This window comes from Cynoglossus semilaevis, chromosome 4, assembly GCF_000523025.1.
Source record: "Cynoglossus semilaevis isolate Cse_v1.0 chromosome 4, Cse_v1.0, whole genome shotgun sequence".
In the NCBI taxonomy this organism is placed as follows: domain Eukaryota; kingdom Metazoa; phylum Chordata; class Actinopteri; order Pleuronectiformes; family Cynoglossidae; genus Cynoglossus; species Cynoglossus semilaevis.
Genome location: NC_024310.1, coordinates 16141960 through 16158749, shown reverse-complemented (window position 1 = coordinate 16158749; position 16790 = coordinate 16141960). Strand labels below are relative to the sequence as shown.

Sequence of the window (16790 nt, the reverse complement as noted above, 5' to 3'; positions counted from 1 at the left end):
GCCATTAGTACTAGTGTGAGCCTCCATATCTGGCCCTGTGAATGACTAACAACTTTTCAGGTGGTAGCCTCAACCTTCTCCCGATGACTACTGGGATTGGCTTCAGGTCCGATAAAACCCTGAAAAGGATTAAGGAGGAGAAGGTGAACTACATGTCACTACATCAGCTGCCTCTCCTACATAACTAAGTCCAACAGAACATCTTTCTTGATCCCTAAACTGGGTTGTGATGCAGAACTAATCAGAGGATGATAATTTCCTGAGTCTGTACACAATCCTTGGAGATGCAGAAACACAAACAAAAAATATATATTCATGATAAGTGAGGCCATGCAGTCGCCTCGTCTCGTTGCACAGCTGTGAGGTGGGTGGAGTACGAGCAGTCATCGCGGTTTCTCCAGGTACTCAGGCTTCTTCCCACAATCCAAAGTCTCGCAGATTGGTGGTTAGGTTAATTTGAGACTTCAGATAGCTGTGGATGTGGATGCTTGTGTAACTTTATATGTCAGCGCTGTGAAGGACTGCGAACATGTCAGAGGTGTTCTCTGGCTTTCGTCAAACGGACGGTCTACCTTCCTCCCCCGACCCTCAAGTGGATAAGTGGAAGTAAAGGGGGAGGCTGTGGTCTATCATGAATTGTATATAACAGCTCTCGTCATCTTTGACCTAATTTGCATGATGCTTTAGGTGAATCATTTATGCAGCAATCTCCCTGTAGTTAGTTCACATTTCTGTGGACGTGCCTCCTGAAAAGAAACAGTCCTGCAAAATGAGAAAAATGTGAATCCATGTGTCAAAACGGCGATCCTGAACTTAAAGTTTTATTAGCTGCCAATTTAGGTCCGATCCAATTCAATTTCCTTCAGCAACCTGCTGTAATTTATTGGCTCATGCAGCCGAGGACTGTGAGGCTAACATAAACCACGTCCTGGAGATTATTCCGAAGGGAAATGTCTTGCATATCTGAGAGGCTGCTGTGAGTCTTTCCAGATGTAGGAAAGTCAATCAGTCTGCACTCCGTTCCGTCTGGTTTCGTGGTCACCTAGTGTGTTAAATTAATGCAGAAATGGGAATGACCTCTAACAGACTAAAAGTTTATTTTAGAGCATCAGTGCACATACATTTATCAGAACAATGAGTAACATGTGCCTTAGTAGTGTGACGTGTGGTGACGAACACTAAGCTGAATTCCTTACATCATGCTGTGAGGAGTCTAGTTTTTCCAGCATGTATATGTATAACTGGTACCTGACTGGACTTGGCACCCTGACCGTGCTTCACCCTGCCAAGGTTAGAACACAGTTCTGTGTATTTGGCTCAATAAAATCAAACTGTGGTATCGACTTTATTAAGTAGAAAAATAATCATATAAGATATCGATAAAATTAGCAATTAAAAGACTAAACATCAAAGACTCACTCAAGCATTTATCAGGACAGAAGCTAAAAATCTCGCATGAGAAAAGTAGTAAATGCCCCGCCACACGGTGGACTAGTAGTTAGCACCGTTGCCTTACAGCAACCGGTTCACTGTTTTTTCTGTATGGACTTCATGTTCTGCCTATGTGATACTAAACCCTGTCTTAGGCTGGAGCTAATACCTCACATCATTAGGTCATCGGTTTGAATCTCCGCTTAGCTAAGAATCAGAAATACTTGATTGATTTCTAGGCAGAAAGTGTTAGTGTTACACTTCTATATTTGCCAAGAATATTTTCAGAAAGAAAAAAGCAGAAAATATATAGTACTTAAGAAGTAATCAGGTTGTTGCACAAATAATTGCCTGAAGTGACCAGAATAAAGATTTTTAAAGTTTGTTCAAGGAATCAGGAATTCCAGGTTTCCTCCAACAGTTGAAAACATGCAGAGAGAAGAGTGGGTCAGTTTTACACCCTCCCAATTCACAAAAGGTGTCAATGTAGGCGTGAATGGTTGTTTGTCTTGTGCGTGGATGCAGCCCTGTGATGAAGTCGAGGCCTGTTTGGGACATTTCCTAACTTTGTTTACTGTGAGCAGGGTTGAGCTTCCGACCGTGATCCTGAACAGAATTGAAGCGTAGGAGATGAATAGATGTATACAAGTGAATGTAAAAAACATCTGGCTCTCAGTGCTGAGACTGAAGTACGCCAGGCTCAAACGACATGTTGACCCCGCTCTTCATTTACTCTTAATACTGATAGAACCATATTGATTTCTGAGTCAATTTACCTTTTATGCTGTTGTGTTTTATGACAGTGAACATTGTTTTGGATATAAAGAGACTTCATGAACACACAAACACACACTCCTGCACTCTGTCCAAGACCAGAGTGAGAGATAGGGGTGCGGGAGAGAGAGTGTGTGGTTTGTTTGCCCTCCCATTGGAATACACAGTATCTGTGACCCATTTTGGCCAGTGTCCTGTCTTAGTACTTTGTCAATCACTAAAATGTTCCAGTTGATTACCTTAGCATTGGGCCAATCTCTTCTGTGGGAAAGAATCTCTGGCAGTTTGTTTCCTAAAACTTTTGTTATTCCAACAGATGACACCAATGTTTGCCAAATTAAACAACAGCAGTTAAACAGTTTATTTGTTTTGGGTTTTTTTATTGTCTGAACACACTGTGCCTTCACCTTATTTGACACTTTGCTTTTGGCTGCTACACCTTTGCCTTTCATCCAGGCCTGAAACACCAGCCCACTCTGTCACTTGCACAAACTTGTAACAGTTGTTTTTACAGGTGAGTGTCACCTATTCCAGGAAATGTTGTTGTTACGTGTGGCTCAACGTAGGGGCTCACAGATTTTTTTTCCAGTACTAGTGCGAAAGGTTACGGTGACTCACACAGAGTCACTGTCGTTTATTGCGAACTCTTCCATGTGAAGTCGCTCAAATCCAACTTTGTTTTTTTTTCCTTTACCACAATAATGGTCAGATATTCAAGCTGTTGTTTATGTTGAGTGAAGCCTCAGAAGAACTCGACTCCTACTCAGATTCCTTTGTCGTGCTGTGATTCTTCTCTGTGTGGGGGAGGGAAAAATCCTCCACAGATAAGTTTCAAAATTAGCAGAAGAAAAGAGAGTTGTTTGCTTTTGATGTTATTTTAGTAAATGTTTGCACAAAGAGCTTAAGTCTTTGTAGATAAACCTGCTAAAAAGTGTTTCCTAGGTTCTAGAAACCACAACTGTCTCTGAAAAAAAAAAGACTAAATAGCTTCCTCTCTGGCCTTGTTTTGGCCCCTCGGGGCCCCTTCTGGGCCCCTTTGGCATCCAGTGTCCTCAGTTGATTGCCTTATCCTTTACCCCCATCCTGGTAGCAGGTCAGATGGTTTACTTTTCTCCTTCAAATACACGTTTCCTACCACCCAGAGCCACGCATGTGAAAAAGAACGTATAAGACACACGGTTCCAAACTAGTGCCAAGAGTCAGGGACAGTGAAGAGCCTGGTACTGCAGGAACATCCTCTCATGGACCAGGACTATAGTTGTGGTCTACACTGCGCATAGCTGAAATGATTCCCATCTCCATCTGAGGTTGTTCTGAAAACTTGGCAGAGAAAAATCGACAATCTCGGGCCAAATCTTTCACTCTGTTCACCACACAGTGTCCTGAAATGCCTTTGTCATTTCCATGGCTGTGGCCACATCATCCTCTGACCATCAGAAGACTTCATCTGATAAGGGGATTGGTCTGCAGCCAATATTATGAAAAAGCTGCACAGTGTTGCAGAAAAAAAAGATTTATTTAAAAAAAATCTTCCTGCCATGTCTTCTTGTCCTGCATTCACTCATAAATATAATAATAATAAAAATAGTTTTCATAATCTTAAGAACAGTAGTTTGCAGTATCTGTTTTCAGTTAGGCACTTAAAAAAAAAAGAAAAAAAAATATTGAATTTAAACAAGACTCTGCAGTAGTTTGACCAGTACCTCCTCTTTTCTAATACATTTCCATGAAGAAGGAAATAAAAGCTGTAAAAACAAAGATTTAAAGCTTCACATGAGTTGTTTATCGGATTTCCTTCCCTGTAGCACCCATTGTTTGTTGTTTCCCTCGAGGTAATTTTCTCCATTTGCCATGTAATAGATTTCTTCCTCTAGTTATCTCCTCAGCCTCAGTGCAGTTTTGTGAAGTATTCAAAAGTGAAGTTTCCTCAGCTCAGGTGAGTAGTTTTTCCTTCAGTGAAAGAATCGCTGTCTCTACAGACTCTGGTGTTGTTACTCTCCATTCTCTGCCACTGTTTACAGATGTAGTTGACTCTGGGGCAGCCACACCTGGGTGCTCCAGCTGCTAACTCTGACTCCACATTCCTGCCTAAGGAGCCTCTGTAATTAGCTTCAGCTCAACAGCATTTCTGCTGCTTCTTTTGTCAGTGTGAGTCCGTGTCTCCCTGTGTGTCCTCCTGACGTCTTCTGTAATCCCTGCCTACACCTGTGTGTTTACAAGAAGCAACGCTCCTGTTTCCTGTTCAAATAACTAAGTATTGTTGACGAGGAACAGGACTGAAAAAGAAAAAGAAATTAAATGAATCAAACCCACATGGAGGAACCTTAATACAGCGGTTATCAACTAGTGGCCCTTGGGCCTAATCGGGCCCTCCAAATCGTCCAACACGGCCTGTGACTGGATTCCAACATAAGGATCAAATAATGTTGGGCAGAAATATGATTTTTATTTCAATTTATTTGATTGTTCAGTCCCCTAGGTCTCTCATTCTGGCCCTCTTAGTGACCCCTGCTGGACCCTTGTTTGCTGCCAGCAGTTTATGCATACATGTGTGAAAGCCTGTGAGTGTGATGAAGAATAACTAATACCAGAATTTAAAGATTTTGCACTAGTTTAGTGTTCCCACTTTAACACAGCTCTGTAGCTCCAGAGCTGTGTTAAATCACCATATTTTTCTTCTCTGGTTATAGAAGGCCTTCACACGGCACTGTTGTTCAGAGCCAGTTAACTACAGTCACCAAGAATGTTCTCTGTAAATGGCACCCTTTGACTGTTTGAATGGGCTTTTGTGCACCTTTTAAATAATCGGGCCCACCAAAGGTAGCCACAAATGAAAAAGGCCCCCACCTCCGCCCTCCCTCCTCCACCACCACCTCTCTCCTGTTTAACAGGTCTTAGTATGACCCACAAGTCAGTTTGTATGAATACAGACTTGTGTTTGGCCGTCGGCCAGCGGTAGTTTGTCTGCAACGGACTTGGCCCTCGTCAAGGAGCAATGCTGAGGAATCTGTACTTGTGTGGATTATTTATAGCCATGCTGACATTTACACTGCTCTGGTGCGGGTAGGGTGGGGGCTACTTGGGGCTATCCTGTCCTTTGATTATGCAGCTACCCTGCTCTTTCAAGATGAGGAAATGTTGCTCTGGATTTGTTATGTCCATACCTAATGATTTTTCCAAAATCTTGGTCTGCAAACCTTCAATTTCACGCAGGTTTGTGGATAAACACTTGTCCGGCAATGACTCATTTTCCCTGATATAGCTTACTTACTTTAAAACCAGTGACCTTGCACTTTTATTTCAAGCCGACTTTAAGTGGTACGTGGAATTGTGATTGTAACTGTGGTAGATGGTAAAAGCACCAGTGCTTACGTGTATGGTTGAATCAGCAGCACACATCAGAGGCATCTGGGGTTTCTATCTACTTCCATATCGCACCGTTAGCAGCTTCTAACACAACAGGAAACTGTTTATCACCCCCTCTCACTTTTGCCTTGTTGGTCTTTGAAGAAGCTGTGAGACTGTGAGACATACTGTAATATTGGTTTTTGTCGTGTTAATATTGGGGAAACAGAAAAATGTTTGATTTTGAGGCTTGAGGCAATTTTTTAAGTCTGCTTGAAGTGCTTAAAAAGTGTGGTTCTTTATCCATCTGACAGAGTTGAGTTTACTCAACACTGTTTACACGGCTGCGATATACTACGTCCACAGAGCCTCCAGATACGGAGCATTTCCACGGCTCTGGCACAAGAGAATTCAGTGTTTAAACACTGCTGAATACAACTCCGGTCCCTGTAGTACATATGACAGGCCTGTATGTGGCGCTGTGTCATTCATGCTCTAATATATTACAACTGGATGACTTTTTAGTGGAAGTTCAGAAAACCGTAAAAGAAGCCATAGAGCTTTTACATAGGATGGCTAACTGTAACACAACAAATTAGCTTCTCCAGCAGGGTCGGAAGTAGCACAGCATCTGCCATTGTTGTTAGTGTTGCTTTCAGCAGGGTTACTGGGTTGAAAGGTTACACAGGTAGAGTTACAGGCTGACCGTATCATCTAAGTCTACTCCATTGAGTCACACAGAGACTCAATAACCAGAGCTTTAAAAACCTCTCCACTGTGGGATCAGTATATTTCTTGTTCCGCCTCTGTATTCATCTCAGCTGAAGGCCGACTCAGCCCCACAGCTCTGTGTAAAGCCACTAGAGAATAGCCCTAGGTCTTTAGTGATTCAATTGTCCAACATCACATGATCACATTAACAGTAAAACATTTATTGTACTTAAATAAATGCAGTAAAATACAATACTGTAGGTTCAACCTGTTGTGGTTTTTGTAGTCTTTTAAAATCTAGCGTCAAACCAAACTGCAGCTAATTTTCACCAGCAAAAAAAAACTGTCTCTGTATGAACTGTTAAGCGTTGGTGTCTGTGACTTTCATGAACTGTGGAGCTTGAAGAACAGACTGACCTTTGACCTTTGACTTATGGGATTGCACATCAGCAGCATCAGCTGTCTCCTTAAGCATGTGGACAACACTGTCGTCAACATCCACACGGGCACAACCACCTACAGTCACAACGCTGAACAGCACTGCTCCTTTGTAATCCACGGTTGTGTAATTCTACGCTGTTCATTTACACAAATGAGTCAGTGTGTGTATGTGTGTGTCCTCCTTCTGTACTTCTACTTGTTTGGACCAATATCATTGTCATAGGGTATGGAATAAGAATAGACATACTGTATTTGAGATAGTTAGTTTTTTTTATGACAACGGGCTGCAACCTGTGGCTCCGGAGCCACGTGTGGCCCCTTTGCATTGGTGATTTTTAATTTTTGTGAATTCAGCCAAATTTCACCATATTTAGACTTACTTTTGATGAGTAATATATCCTGTCCACCGGTATCGTTTGTAGAAAACGCACCCTGTAATTTCTGACTTAGCCTTGAGTGTGTGTGTGTGCCAGAGTTGATTTTCATGCAGGAAACAGTGGTTTAGTCTAAATAAACCACTTGAACCGTCATCAGACTCTGTTTAACTAAAGATGTGAACGACGGCGACTATGATGTCATTTTAGTTCATCTGTCCGCTGCTAGACCATGAATGTAATATCAGAGATCCCTGTTCAATCTTAAAAATTAGCTGCGATGCCCTCTCTTTGCCCTTTTGGCCTCACTACACATGCAGGCTGGTATTAGTGGACAATCATTAATCCGGACACATAATACCAGAAGTAAAGCAGCATGAGGAGGAGGAGGAGAAGGAGGAGGAGATTTGTACAGAGGTATTGCAGAGTGAACAAACTTCCAAAGAAACAGAGTTGGTGCAGTTCTACCCTGCTCCTCTGTAATTACCCAGAGGGCCCTGGGGCAAATGCATGTGGCTGAAACGAATGCCTCCCTCCTTCGTTCTGGCTCTGCCTGCCTGCACACATTACACATAAAGTCCCAGTTCAACCCCATGTGTCTGCAATATGGGAGGTCTTGAAGTCTGCATGTCCAACTTGACTGGAGTCAGTGTGTGTCTCCTACAGTTCTGATGTCCTCTTTCATCGCTCGCTCTTTGTTCCGTCTATAACAATTCATGTTCACTGTGTTGCTCTCTGATCTGTTCCAGTTTCACTGCTGCTGTTTCTTCACGTCCAGGCTCCCAGCAGCTCACAGAGATTTGTGAGATTTTACCCAAAGCCCATGAATCAATATTTGCCCAATAATTTGCTTTCCAAAGGTTGGAGAGTATTACATAATTGTCTTGTGTAATAGCCATGCTTGTGTTGAACCACGTCCAGAAACAGTTTTTTTTTTTCACTGATGAAGAAGAAGTGGTTCTTAGTGAGCAACCAGTAATCATACAACGTTGTTCTTTAGGAACTGCAGCGTGTAAACACTTTTCAGGCCAGTACCACTGCTGGATTTCCAGAGTAAACACTTTGACAGTCAGGAAGTGGGATGGAGAGCTGGCGAGGGGAGAGGGGAGGTGGTGGGGGGAGCAGGAGGGTTTGGGGTGAATTTGGTTATCTTTGGGCTGTTTATCAGCCCGGTTCCTCCTCCTGCTGCGGGAGTGAAAATTCTTCTAAGTGCGTCTCCTATGAAGCCTGTTTGCTTCAGAGGGGTGTGTGAAAAGTGGAGGAGGGGTGTTTGGGACCGTGAGCCCAAGCCAATAAGGAGGGGGGTGGGTTCACTGATGAATAGAGAAACAGGTCTTCTGCCCTGGTCTCCCCGCTGCTGGAGCCTCCCATCATGCTTTGCCTGTACTCTCACAGGAGTCTTCAGTTTGGTGCCAGATCTCACTCACGTTTGCCAGCTGTTTTTTTTTAATGCCCTACTTTAACGTTTACATATGAAGAGTGTAATAAAATATGTCTTTTATAGCTTTTATAGCATGTGAAAGTACCAGGTAGTTTTAAATCAAACTTTAGTGTGTGTTCTTCCAGCCTGTCGTCACTCACCTCTCATGCCTTACAGGAAGTGAAGATATTTCGAGCGCTGATTCTGGGTGAGCTGGAAAGAGGGCAGAGCCAGTACCAGGCCCTGTGCTTCATCTCCCGCCTCAGCCGCAATGAGATCATCCCGAGTGAGTCCATGGCGCGGCTCAGACAGGTATGTATGACATTGACACTTTTCTCCTGGACACTCTTTACCTTAAATGACTGTCTCTCCTCACTTCAGTCATAACATCTGAGAGTTGGACTTTTTTTGTGTCATTGTTTGCTCAGAAAAACCCACAGGCCATTCGTCTGGCAGAGGAGCGGCGAGGCCTGGAGCAGCTGACGATGAACGTGGCCGTCAATCTGAGTCGGGCCCTTCATCTCAGCTCCCACATACACAACATGTGCAGCGAGGCCTGCGAGGCCATTTACACCCGGGAGTCCGACGTCAAACACTGGCTGGAGAAAGGTCGGTGCTGATTGACCTTTTTATTATACAAGATATTATATTAATTATGTTTACAGGTACTGATTCAAGTATTGTAATTTGTTTACTTGATGATACAGAGTACCAATACTGATAATTCTGAAGATCAAACATACGGCCTGGTGGCCAAAACTGGCCCACTAGGAGGTTTGATCTGGCCCTTTGATGAATTTTGAAAGTGAAATAACGCACAAACACTTCATGTTGGTGGTGTTTCGTTGAATTATATTTCATTAAATATGAATATTTTCAAATATACTTATTTGCTGGAAAACAAAGGCCTTTAATATTCTGCAAAGTTAACACATCCAGTGGAACAGAAAGTGAGTGGAGTTTTTACACCAGTTAAACATTTCGAATGTTTCAATAAAGAAATTTTAATGAGTCCCAACGACCCCTCATCCGTCCACTGGGTGGTGAAACTGAGAAGAGACATTAGTGCTTGTATCATAATAGAACCAACCAGAACCAGAACTCCAAACTACTGACATTGTGGACCTACTTAAACTACACCTACACTGAGAGTAGAGGGTAGTTTGACCAGCAGGTTTTTGAGTTATTTGAATGAAACACTGTATTGCTGATTTGCTAATACCAGCTGTACCATTGTCATTGTTTAAAGCATAGATAAATGTTAATAGTAACGTTTAACTAATCTATAAAACTCTCTGTTACACCATATTTTATCACCTCCAAACTTTCCCATGTTTCCAAATTTCAACATTTTTGTGACGTGCCTTTATCAGACTGACTGTCTGCTGTTACGGAAACACTTTGGTTACTTCTCACATCAGTGGGAAAACAAGTGTTTTCACATTGCCCTGGATGCAAAACACAACATTAAAGACTTATTTTTGCTTCTTATTGGCCTTTTGTATAATATAGTACGATCCAGTATCTTAATAGTAATGAGGTCCATGTTGTCCAAGCTGAGGAGAATCCGTATGACAGCGGCATTGTTCACTGACAGCACTGTTATACAGGGAACAATGTTGATGGTCATGGTTCAGCGGAGCCTGTTTTGCATTAAACAAGGCCGTGAACCGGTGTCTGTGAAAAAGGACACCGTTGTGTCTCTTTTGCATAACAAAGCCCCCACTATACTGCACCGTCTCCCCTCTTTCCAGCCACTTTGTTTGCCCTCTTCAACTCAAGATGGGGGTATAATTGATTTAAATCAAAAAGTGAATTATTCACACGTATGTAAATACCAAAAGTTCTAATGGTAACCTCCCTCTCCTCCGTGTGTCTAGGCGTTGATGGCTCCATATTCGAGGTCCTGCCTCAGTCGACAGAGATGCCCAACCTTCAGGCCTGTCACTCCACTAAAGACTTGTGGCAGCCCTGTCTGTGCACGTACAGCCTACGTCTGGAGTGGTACCCGTGTCTGCTCAAGTACTGCCGCAGCCGCGAGTCCACGGGCAAAGGCTCGACCTACAAGTGTGGCATCAAGAGCTGCAGCAAGGGCTACCATTTCGACTACTACGTTCCCCAGAAACAGCTCTGTCTGTGGGATGAGGAGACCTAGCATTCATACTGGGCGGTTGACGAAAGAGAATTTTGTTATCATCTCCAGCCAAACCGTCGCTTCTCCACCCATGCCTTTCAACACTAAACAGTCACACACTTGACCTCAGGTTTATATGACGACAAGTGAAGCTGTCTCAGGTGGGGAGTGGTGGGGATCCAGATGTGCTGGCCTAAAAAAAACACACACACACATACAGCTTTGTGTTTTAAATGAGACCAAACCTTTAGGAAGGAGAATTGCTGCACATTGGCCCAGGAGGACTCACTCATTTGATGCCTTTCTTTCTGGGAAACAGATTTTAGCAAATAAAAACAAACGACTTTTGGCAAGACACTGTCGATTTGGTGCCTTTTTGGAAATATTATGTGAGCAAACGGGACCAACAACAATAACCTCTTAATGGAGCTACTGTATGCACAAGGCTAGACTCTGTTTTTTTTTTTGTTTTTTTTTTGGGTCAAATAGAATAATCAGAGTAACAGAGGAACAGAACACGCGGCTCTGATTAAAGGAGGTGCACACAGATCATATTCAGTCTTGAAGGAAATTTGGATGGTGGACTTTCTCTCCCCCTGAACCTCTGTGAAAAATGTCAGATAAAATGATAATATCTGGCTATCAAAGAGATTGTCTCTCCAATGCTGGCTTTATTTATTTTGGTTGCATAGTGAGATTATGGAGGAGTATTTTTGTACATTTTTACGGTGATAACTATTGATTTTCCTTCATTTGTTTATAGGCAAGCAGGCTCTAAGAATGAGTTGTCCGAACCACAGTTCTTAATAAGAAGTATTCGACACATATTACATTTAAGCTCATTAATTTATGTTTTTTTAAATATATATTTTATTTTCTTCATTTCTCACTTATCGTTCCACTATCCTGTAAACCAAAGTCAAAGGAAAAACTTTTTTTTCTCAAATCGGCCTGTTTTGACTTTTTTTTCGTCGTGTCTACAAATTGGATTGACCGCCATTCTTTTAAACCATGCCGCCATCTGCTGGTTAAACAGTATTCTTCATTGTTCTGTTTACGATGTCTTACCTTTTCGTCCCAATGCCGTGCGCTGTTCGTTCTATTGCTTATAAATATGTTGAAAACATCTCAAATCCCTGAACTAATTATTTGAGCACTTCTTGACCACACAGGACCAAAATCCAACGCGTTCATTGCTTTCTTGCAGCATTACTTTGAAGTCTGTGTTTTGTGTTAATTTACCTCCATTCTCCCGTGAATTTTCATTGCCATATCAACATTTTCTTTCGTGTCTCGCGTTATTTTAACTAGAGAACCAAATAAGTTATGTATTTGTAATAATTGCAGCCTCTTCTGCCGATCAAGTGCCTTAACAATTCCACTCGTGTATTTTCTATGTAATTGTAGTTTAAGGTGTTGAGATTTTCTCTCTGAAAGTTTTTGTTTTGACTATGCTGTAAAAAGTTGCCATGAGGATAAAATGAAGCAATTGGTTGACGTACCATTTGGTTTGTTTAAATTAGTTGGTTTAAATAAAGTCTTTCCTTGCACTGCAAATAAAATGTATGTCGTGTGGGTATTCTTATTAAATTGATGTGTATATCGTGATATAGTGGGTGGAAAGCACATCATATTTTTTTAACATTTGCATTGGACATAAATACAGAATTAAAAAATACATAATCTCAAAAATACAAATTAGATTCTATCTGGACATATTTAATAACCTGTGAAGTACATTTGCATTTCTGTTAGAGATTAGAAATATTCACCTAAATAATTATTTTGAAAAAGTCACTTCATGAAAAAGTACAATTCACGAAAACAGTGAGTTTATAATCCAGGTGTTTATTGTATGTAACACAACAATACTTCATGCATTTACTTCCAAATAAATGTTGACATTTTTTATTTAATTTCCGCCTCCAACCAGTAGATGGCGCCAACGTTACAAGACGCCTCAGCCTCCATTTGTTTGGACACCATGGAGATAAGCAACGTGCTTTATAGTTTACAATTGAAATGAGCTGTGGCTCTAGCCGAGATGCAGTCAATTCGAAAAAACAGGGGGGCGGGGGGTTGGGGCACAAACTAAAATTATTCCCGGTTAAATCTGTATGAGCAAAGGTACACGAAGCTAAAGATTCACTAATGCAGGTGGAGCTCTGTTAACGACGAATGGCAAATAGCCGCTGGTGCGTGTATGCGTGTGTCAACACGCCTTTAACAGCTCCCCACAGAAACACACCTAGTCAGAACCAAATTGTGAGGATAAAAGAGAAGAAACTGCCATATGTTCTCCTCCAAGGTAATTATATTTCATTTTCACTCCCTGGGTTCGTCCGGAAACCTTACGCTTTGTTAGCCTCCATCCATCGTTAGCCTCCCTGACCCAGCATCCTCTTCCTCCGGTATGAGCTGTGATGCTAGTTGTAGTTGTCTGCCTACAGCAGCCAAAACTCTATGAACAGCGTCTACAAACGATTTATTGTCATTTTTTCTACCAATAGGTTATTTATGTGTTTGTTTATATTATATTCTGTAGAATTGAAATGAACCACAATTACTTCTAATCCCATTAAGGCACACCTTAATCTCTCCGAGCATTTCATATGTAAGTGTTCATTAAAAAAAACCCTATTATTATTAGACAGAGACATAATTTAAATTACCCAAACGAAGCTAACACTATTTACTTCATTTAAAGATAATCTAGCAGTATTTAAAAATGATGTCATTAAGACTGCAATACTAATAAAAGGATTAAAAAAACGTTTTATTTTGAAAATGTAATGATCCTGTCCGGTGGACCAAGGACTGGTCGGTACAAAAAGGTTGGGGACCACTGATTTAAATGGTTTTATAAAGGACATTCTACAACATCATAATAACTCACCTCAACCTGTTGCTATAACGAATATTAAGTATCACAATTTCATTTCACAATTATATTTGTAAAATTTGATATTCATGTGAAAATATATTTTTCCTAATTTTTTAAACGTAGAATTATAAAAAGAAAACACAGCCCTCGCTTCTGTCTGAATCTGACAGCCGTCAGCTTCACTGTTTCTACCAAACTCAGATGAATGTGTTAAGGGCTGTGTGTTAAATGACAGAAGCCTTAGTGTCTATTTACACAAACTAGAAGCTGTTTAAAGTCTGTTGGCATTTTTACTTAAAGGCTGTAAGACTTAAAACAACATTGTTTAATTTGATAAGGGAGGGCCAGGTCTTGTTGCTGGGTCTTGCCTCACAGAGGAAAAAAAGACATCACACCATAAGAAGAAGACACGTCCCCCTCACTCCACCAGACCCACACTTGGCCCACTATGGTGCTATTATAGTTCAAGCAAAGGCTGTTTGTTGGTCCCTTACAAAGGACTGCACAGTGGAACTTTTTTAGTGGATAACGATGTGTCTTTCTGCTGTAAATGCTTCCAGTAAACTCTGAGTTTGACTTTCGCTTTTTGACTTGTTTGCTCTGCCTGCAGGCTAAACGAAGATGGCACTGCTGGTTGTTTCTTCTCTTCTGTGTCTGTCCTGTTGGGTCTCTTTCTACTTCTTCTTGTGTCACGTCAACGGATCCAGGAGCTATGAGTGGAACTGTCGCCTCGTCACACTGGTACATGGTATCCTGGCCGTCTGCATCACGGCCTATATCGGCTACGTGGACGGACCGTGGCCTTTCAGTTACCCAGGTAAGAAGATAACTTATTATGGAATAACATGACTGCCTTTGTAAAACTGGGAATTCATAATTTAGTACATGCAGAAAAATCCTGTCTGCCAAGTTGATTTATTTTTAATTTAATTAATATTATATCAATAACAGTAACTTTTTCTTTTGTCTAAACGACATGGTATAGTCCAAAAATAGTGGGGTTTTTTTGCATAAGAAAAGGCAATAAAAAAGAGAATAAAATACATAATATTGTGGTGAACAAAAGTAACAAAAATTTGAATACAATATAAAACAATATGGCCAGAGGGTAAATTATATACTGGGGAGCCCTGTAGAATATATGAAATGCAGTACAAATATCAAGTATGAATAAGTCAGAAATATAAATAAGTGGGAAACCTTACGTATAACTGTCAATTTCAGTGACTTTGTTGTTACTGAATTTAATGAGTCAAAAAGTATAATTTATAAATACAGCTAATTAAATTAATTATGTGTTTAATTTTGAATGTGTAAAAGGGTGTTTTCAGAGGAGCAGTAAATCCTGTCAACAGTGTTAAATATAAGTTGTATATCTTAAGTTTTCAAGTGTCATCACCATTCATTCTGCTCAGTCCTTTTCAGCAGTCCGTAAAACTTTCCAAACTTTAAATAATAATTATCTGTTTTCCTCTATTTTCCTGCAACAGTATTAATTTTCCCTAGGGGGCGGTATGCCTAACAACTTATTATTTTTATTATTATAGTTGTTAGGCATCAACCTATTTTAATTCTTATTGCACAAATTTTTGTTGATTTGTTTCTTTAAGTTCTGTATTTAAATGTTCCTGTGCACCAAGTACTCAAATTAAATTACAGCACAGATGTAATCAGATGTAATCATATTTTTCATGCGTTGATGAATTGTTAGCTAACACTCTCTCCTGTCTGTGCCTTCTGTGACTGACAGGTACTAAGAACACACCTCTGCAGATCAGCGCCCTGGTGGTGAGCCTCGGCTACTTTATCTTCGACATGGCCTGGTGTGTGTACTTCCGCACAGAGGGTCCAGTTATGCTGGCCCACCACACCATGAGCATCCTTGGAATCCTGCTGACCCTGTGGTTGGGGGAGTCTGGCATTGAGTCGTGCGCGGTGCTGTTTGGCAGCGAGATCACCAACCCACTCCTACAGGCACGCTGGTTCCTCAAACAGACAGGACATTACAGGTCACGGCTGGGGGACGCTGTGGACGTCTCGTTTGTGCTGCTGTTTGTGGTGATGCGTATCTTTGTGGGAGGCACAATGCTGTACTGTGAGCTGATCTCTCCCAGACCCAGATTCTTCATCAAGTGTGGGGGCGTGGCCATGTACGTTCTATCCTGGGTGTTCATGGCAGACATTGTCCGCTTCGCTCGGCGGAAAAGCAAGAATTGGAACAAACACACGAGGCCACAACCAGAGCCTGTGGCAGTGAACGGTCATGAAGACAAGACCAAGTGATTTCTGACATAGAAATGTCTTTACAACATGCACCGGACCAAGAAAAAAATAATTTTTTATTTTAAGAATTAATTTTTAAAAATGGACATTTTTACATTTCACTCAGCAACGCTGCTAAATGGATGATAGACTGAATAGGACACAGAGAGCACAGACCTCCAGCAACACAACAGTCCATGTGTTGCTTTTGCATTGTCATTGACAGTAAAAATGTTCTTTTTCCTGTTCAGCAATCCAATTTAAATGGATAATTTATATTATTTAGGATTTGGTTAACAGATTTACTAAAAGTGTGAATGGTTGTTTGTTTGTATCTGGACCCTTGATGGACTGAGATAGAGTTCAGTGTGCAAGCCCTGCCTTTGCCTGATAATTGTTGGCTCCTGCTCTCCCCACCACCATGAAGAAGGATTTAGTGGTTATCGCAAAAATATGTGTCAAATGTTCTCAGGGAGATATGGTCAAGACCTACATTGTCAGTTCTAGTGAAATGTGGGTGTTGTGTTCCCTTCCCTCTCTTCTTCCTTTTTATATAAGAGAAAAGTATATATATAATTTTATCCTATATTCTCCTATACTTTTTTCATTTCTCTTATTTTTTTCTTTTCTCTTATAAAAGAAAACCTGAACAGATTTTCATCTTGGTGACATGACTGGGTTCTTATTTTTATTATGGTGTAGCTCATTTTTGACTGTGGGTGATTTATAGCATTTAATGTTGTGATTGTTTTCGTAATTCCATCCTCCAGTACAAAGGTTTACACACACAGCATGCAGTCACTAAAAACCATCACGCAGTCTTCGGTCATAGCACAGGGGTGTGCTACTCACAACTCATGAAAAGCTCTATGCCTGTTGCCATTTACATTTATGCATTTAGCCGACATGAGGAGTATTAAAGTATATGGCTTCACTCGGGTTCGAACGCCACATTTCGCTGTCATTTCTACTGCACCATACTTCTTTAACTTGGTATCAGTGTAGTAAGTAAAT

General features: G+C 41.1%; 2 protein-coding genes across 2 annotated transcripts in view; both read left to right on the top strand.

Annotated features, from left to right (window-relative positions):
- The window catches only part of oafa (OAF homolog a (Drosophila)), a 15467-nt gene extending 4355 nt beyond the window's left edge, over positions 1-11112 (top strand). The window contains exons 3-5 of the mRNA XM_008309613.3: positions 8674-8808; positions 8925-9105; positions 10377-11112. Coding sequence (XP_008307835.1) covers positions 8674-8808; positions 8925-9105; positions 10377-10651 — 591 coding nt within the window. The 3' untranslated portion in view covers positions 10652-11112. The remainder of the gene's footprint in view (positions 1-8673; positions 8809-8924; positions 9106-10376) is intronic.
- A 1188-nt stretch (positions 11113-12300) lies between these two features.
- On the top strand, positions 12301-16784 carry tlcd5a (TLC domain containing 5a). Its single transcript, XM_008309611.3, has 3 exons — positions 12301-12938; positions 14125-14331; positions 15265-16784. Exons 2-3 carry the CDS (start codon positions 14136-14138, stop codon positions 15795-15797), a joined length of 729 nt encoding a protein of 242 aa, XP_008307833.1. The 5' UTR covers positions 12301-12938; positions 14125-14135; the 3' UTR covers positions 15798-16784.
- Positions 16785-16790: the final 6 nt, after the last annotated feature.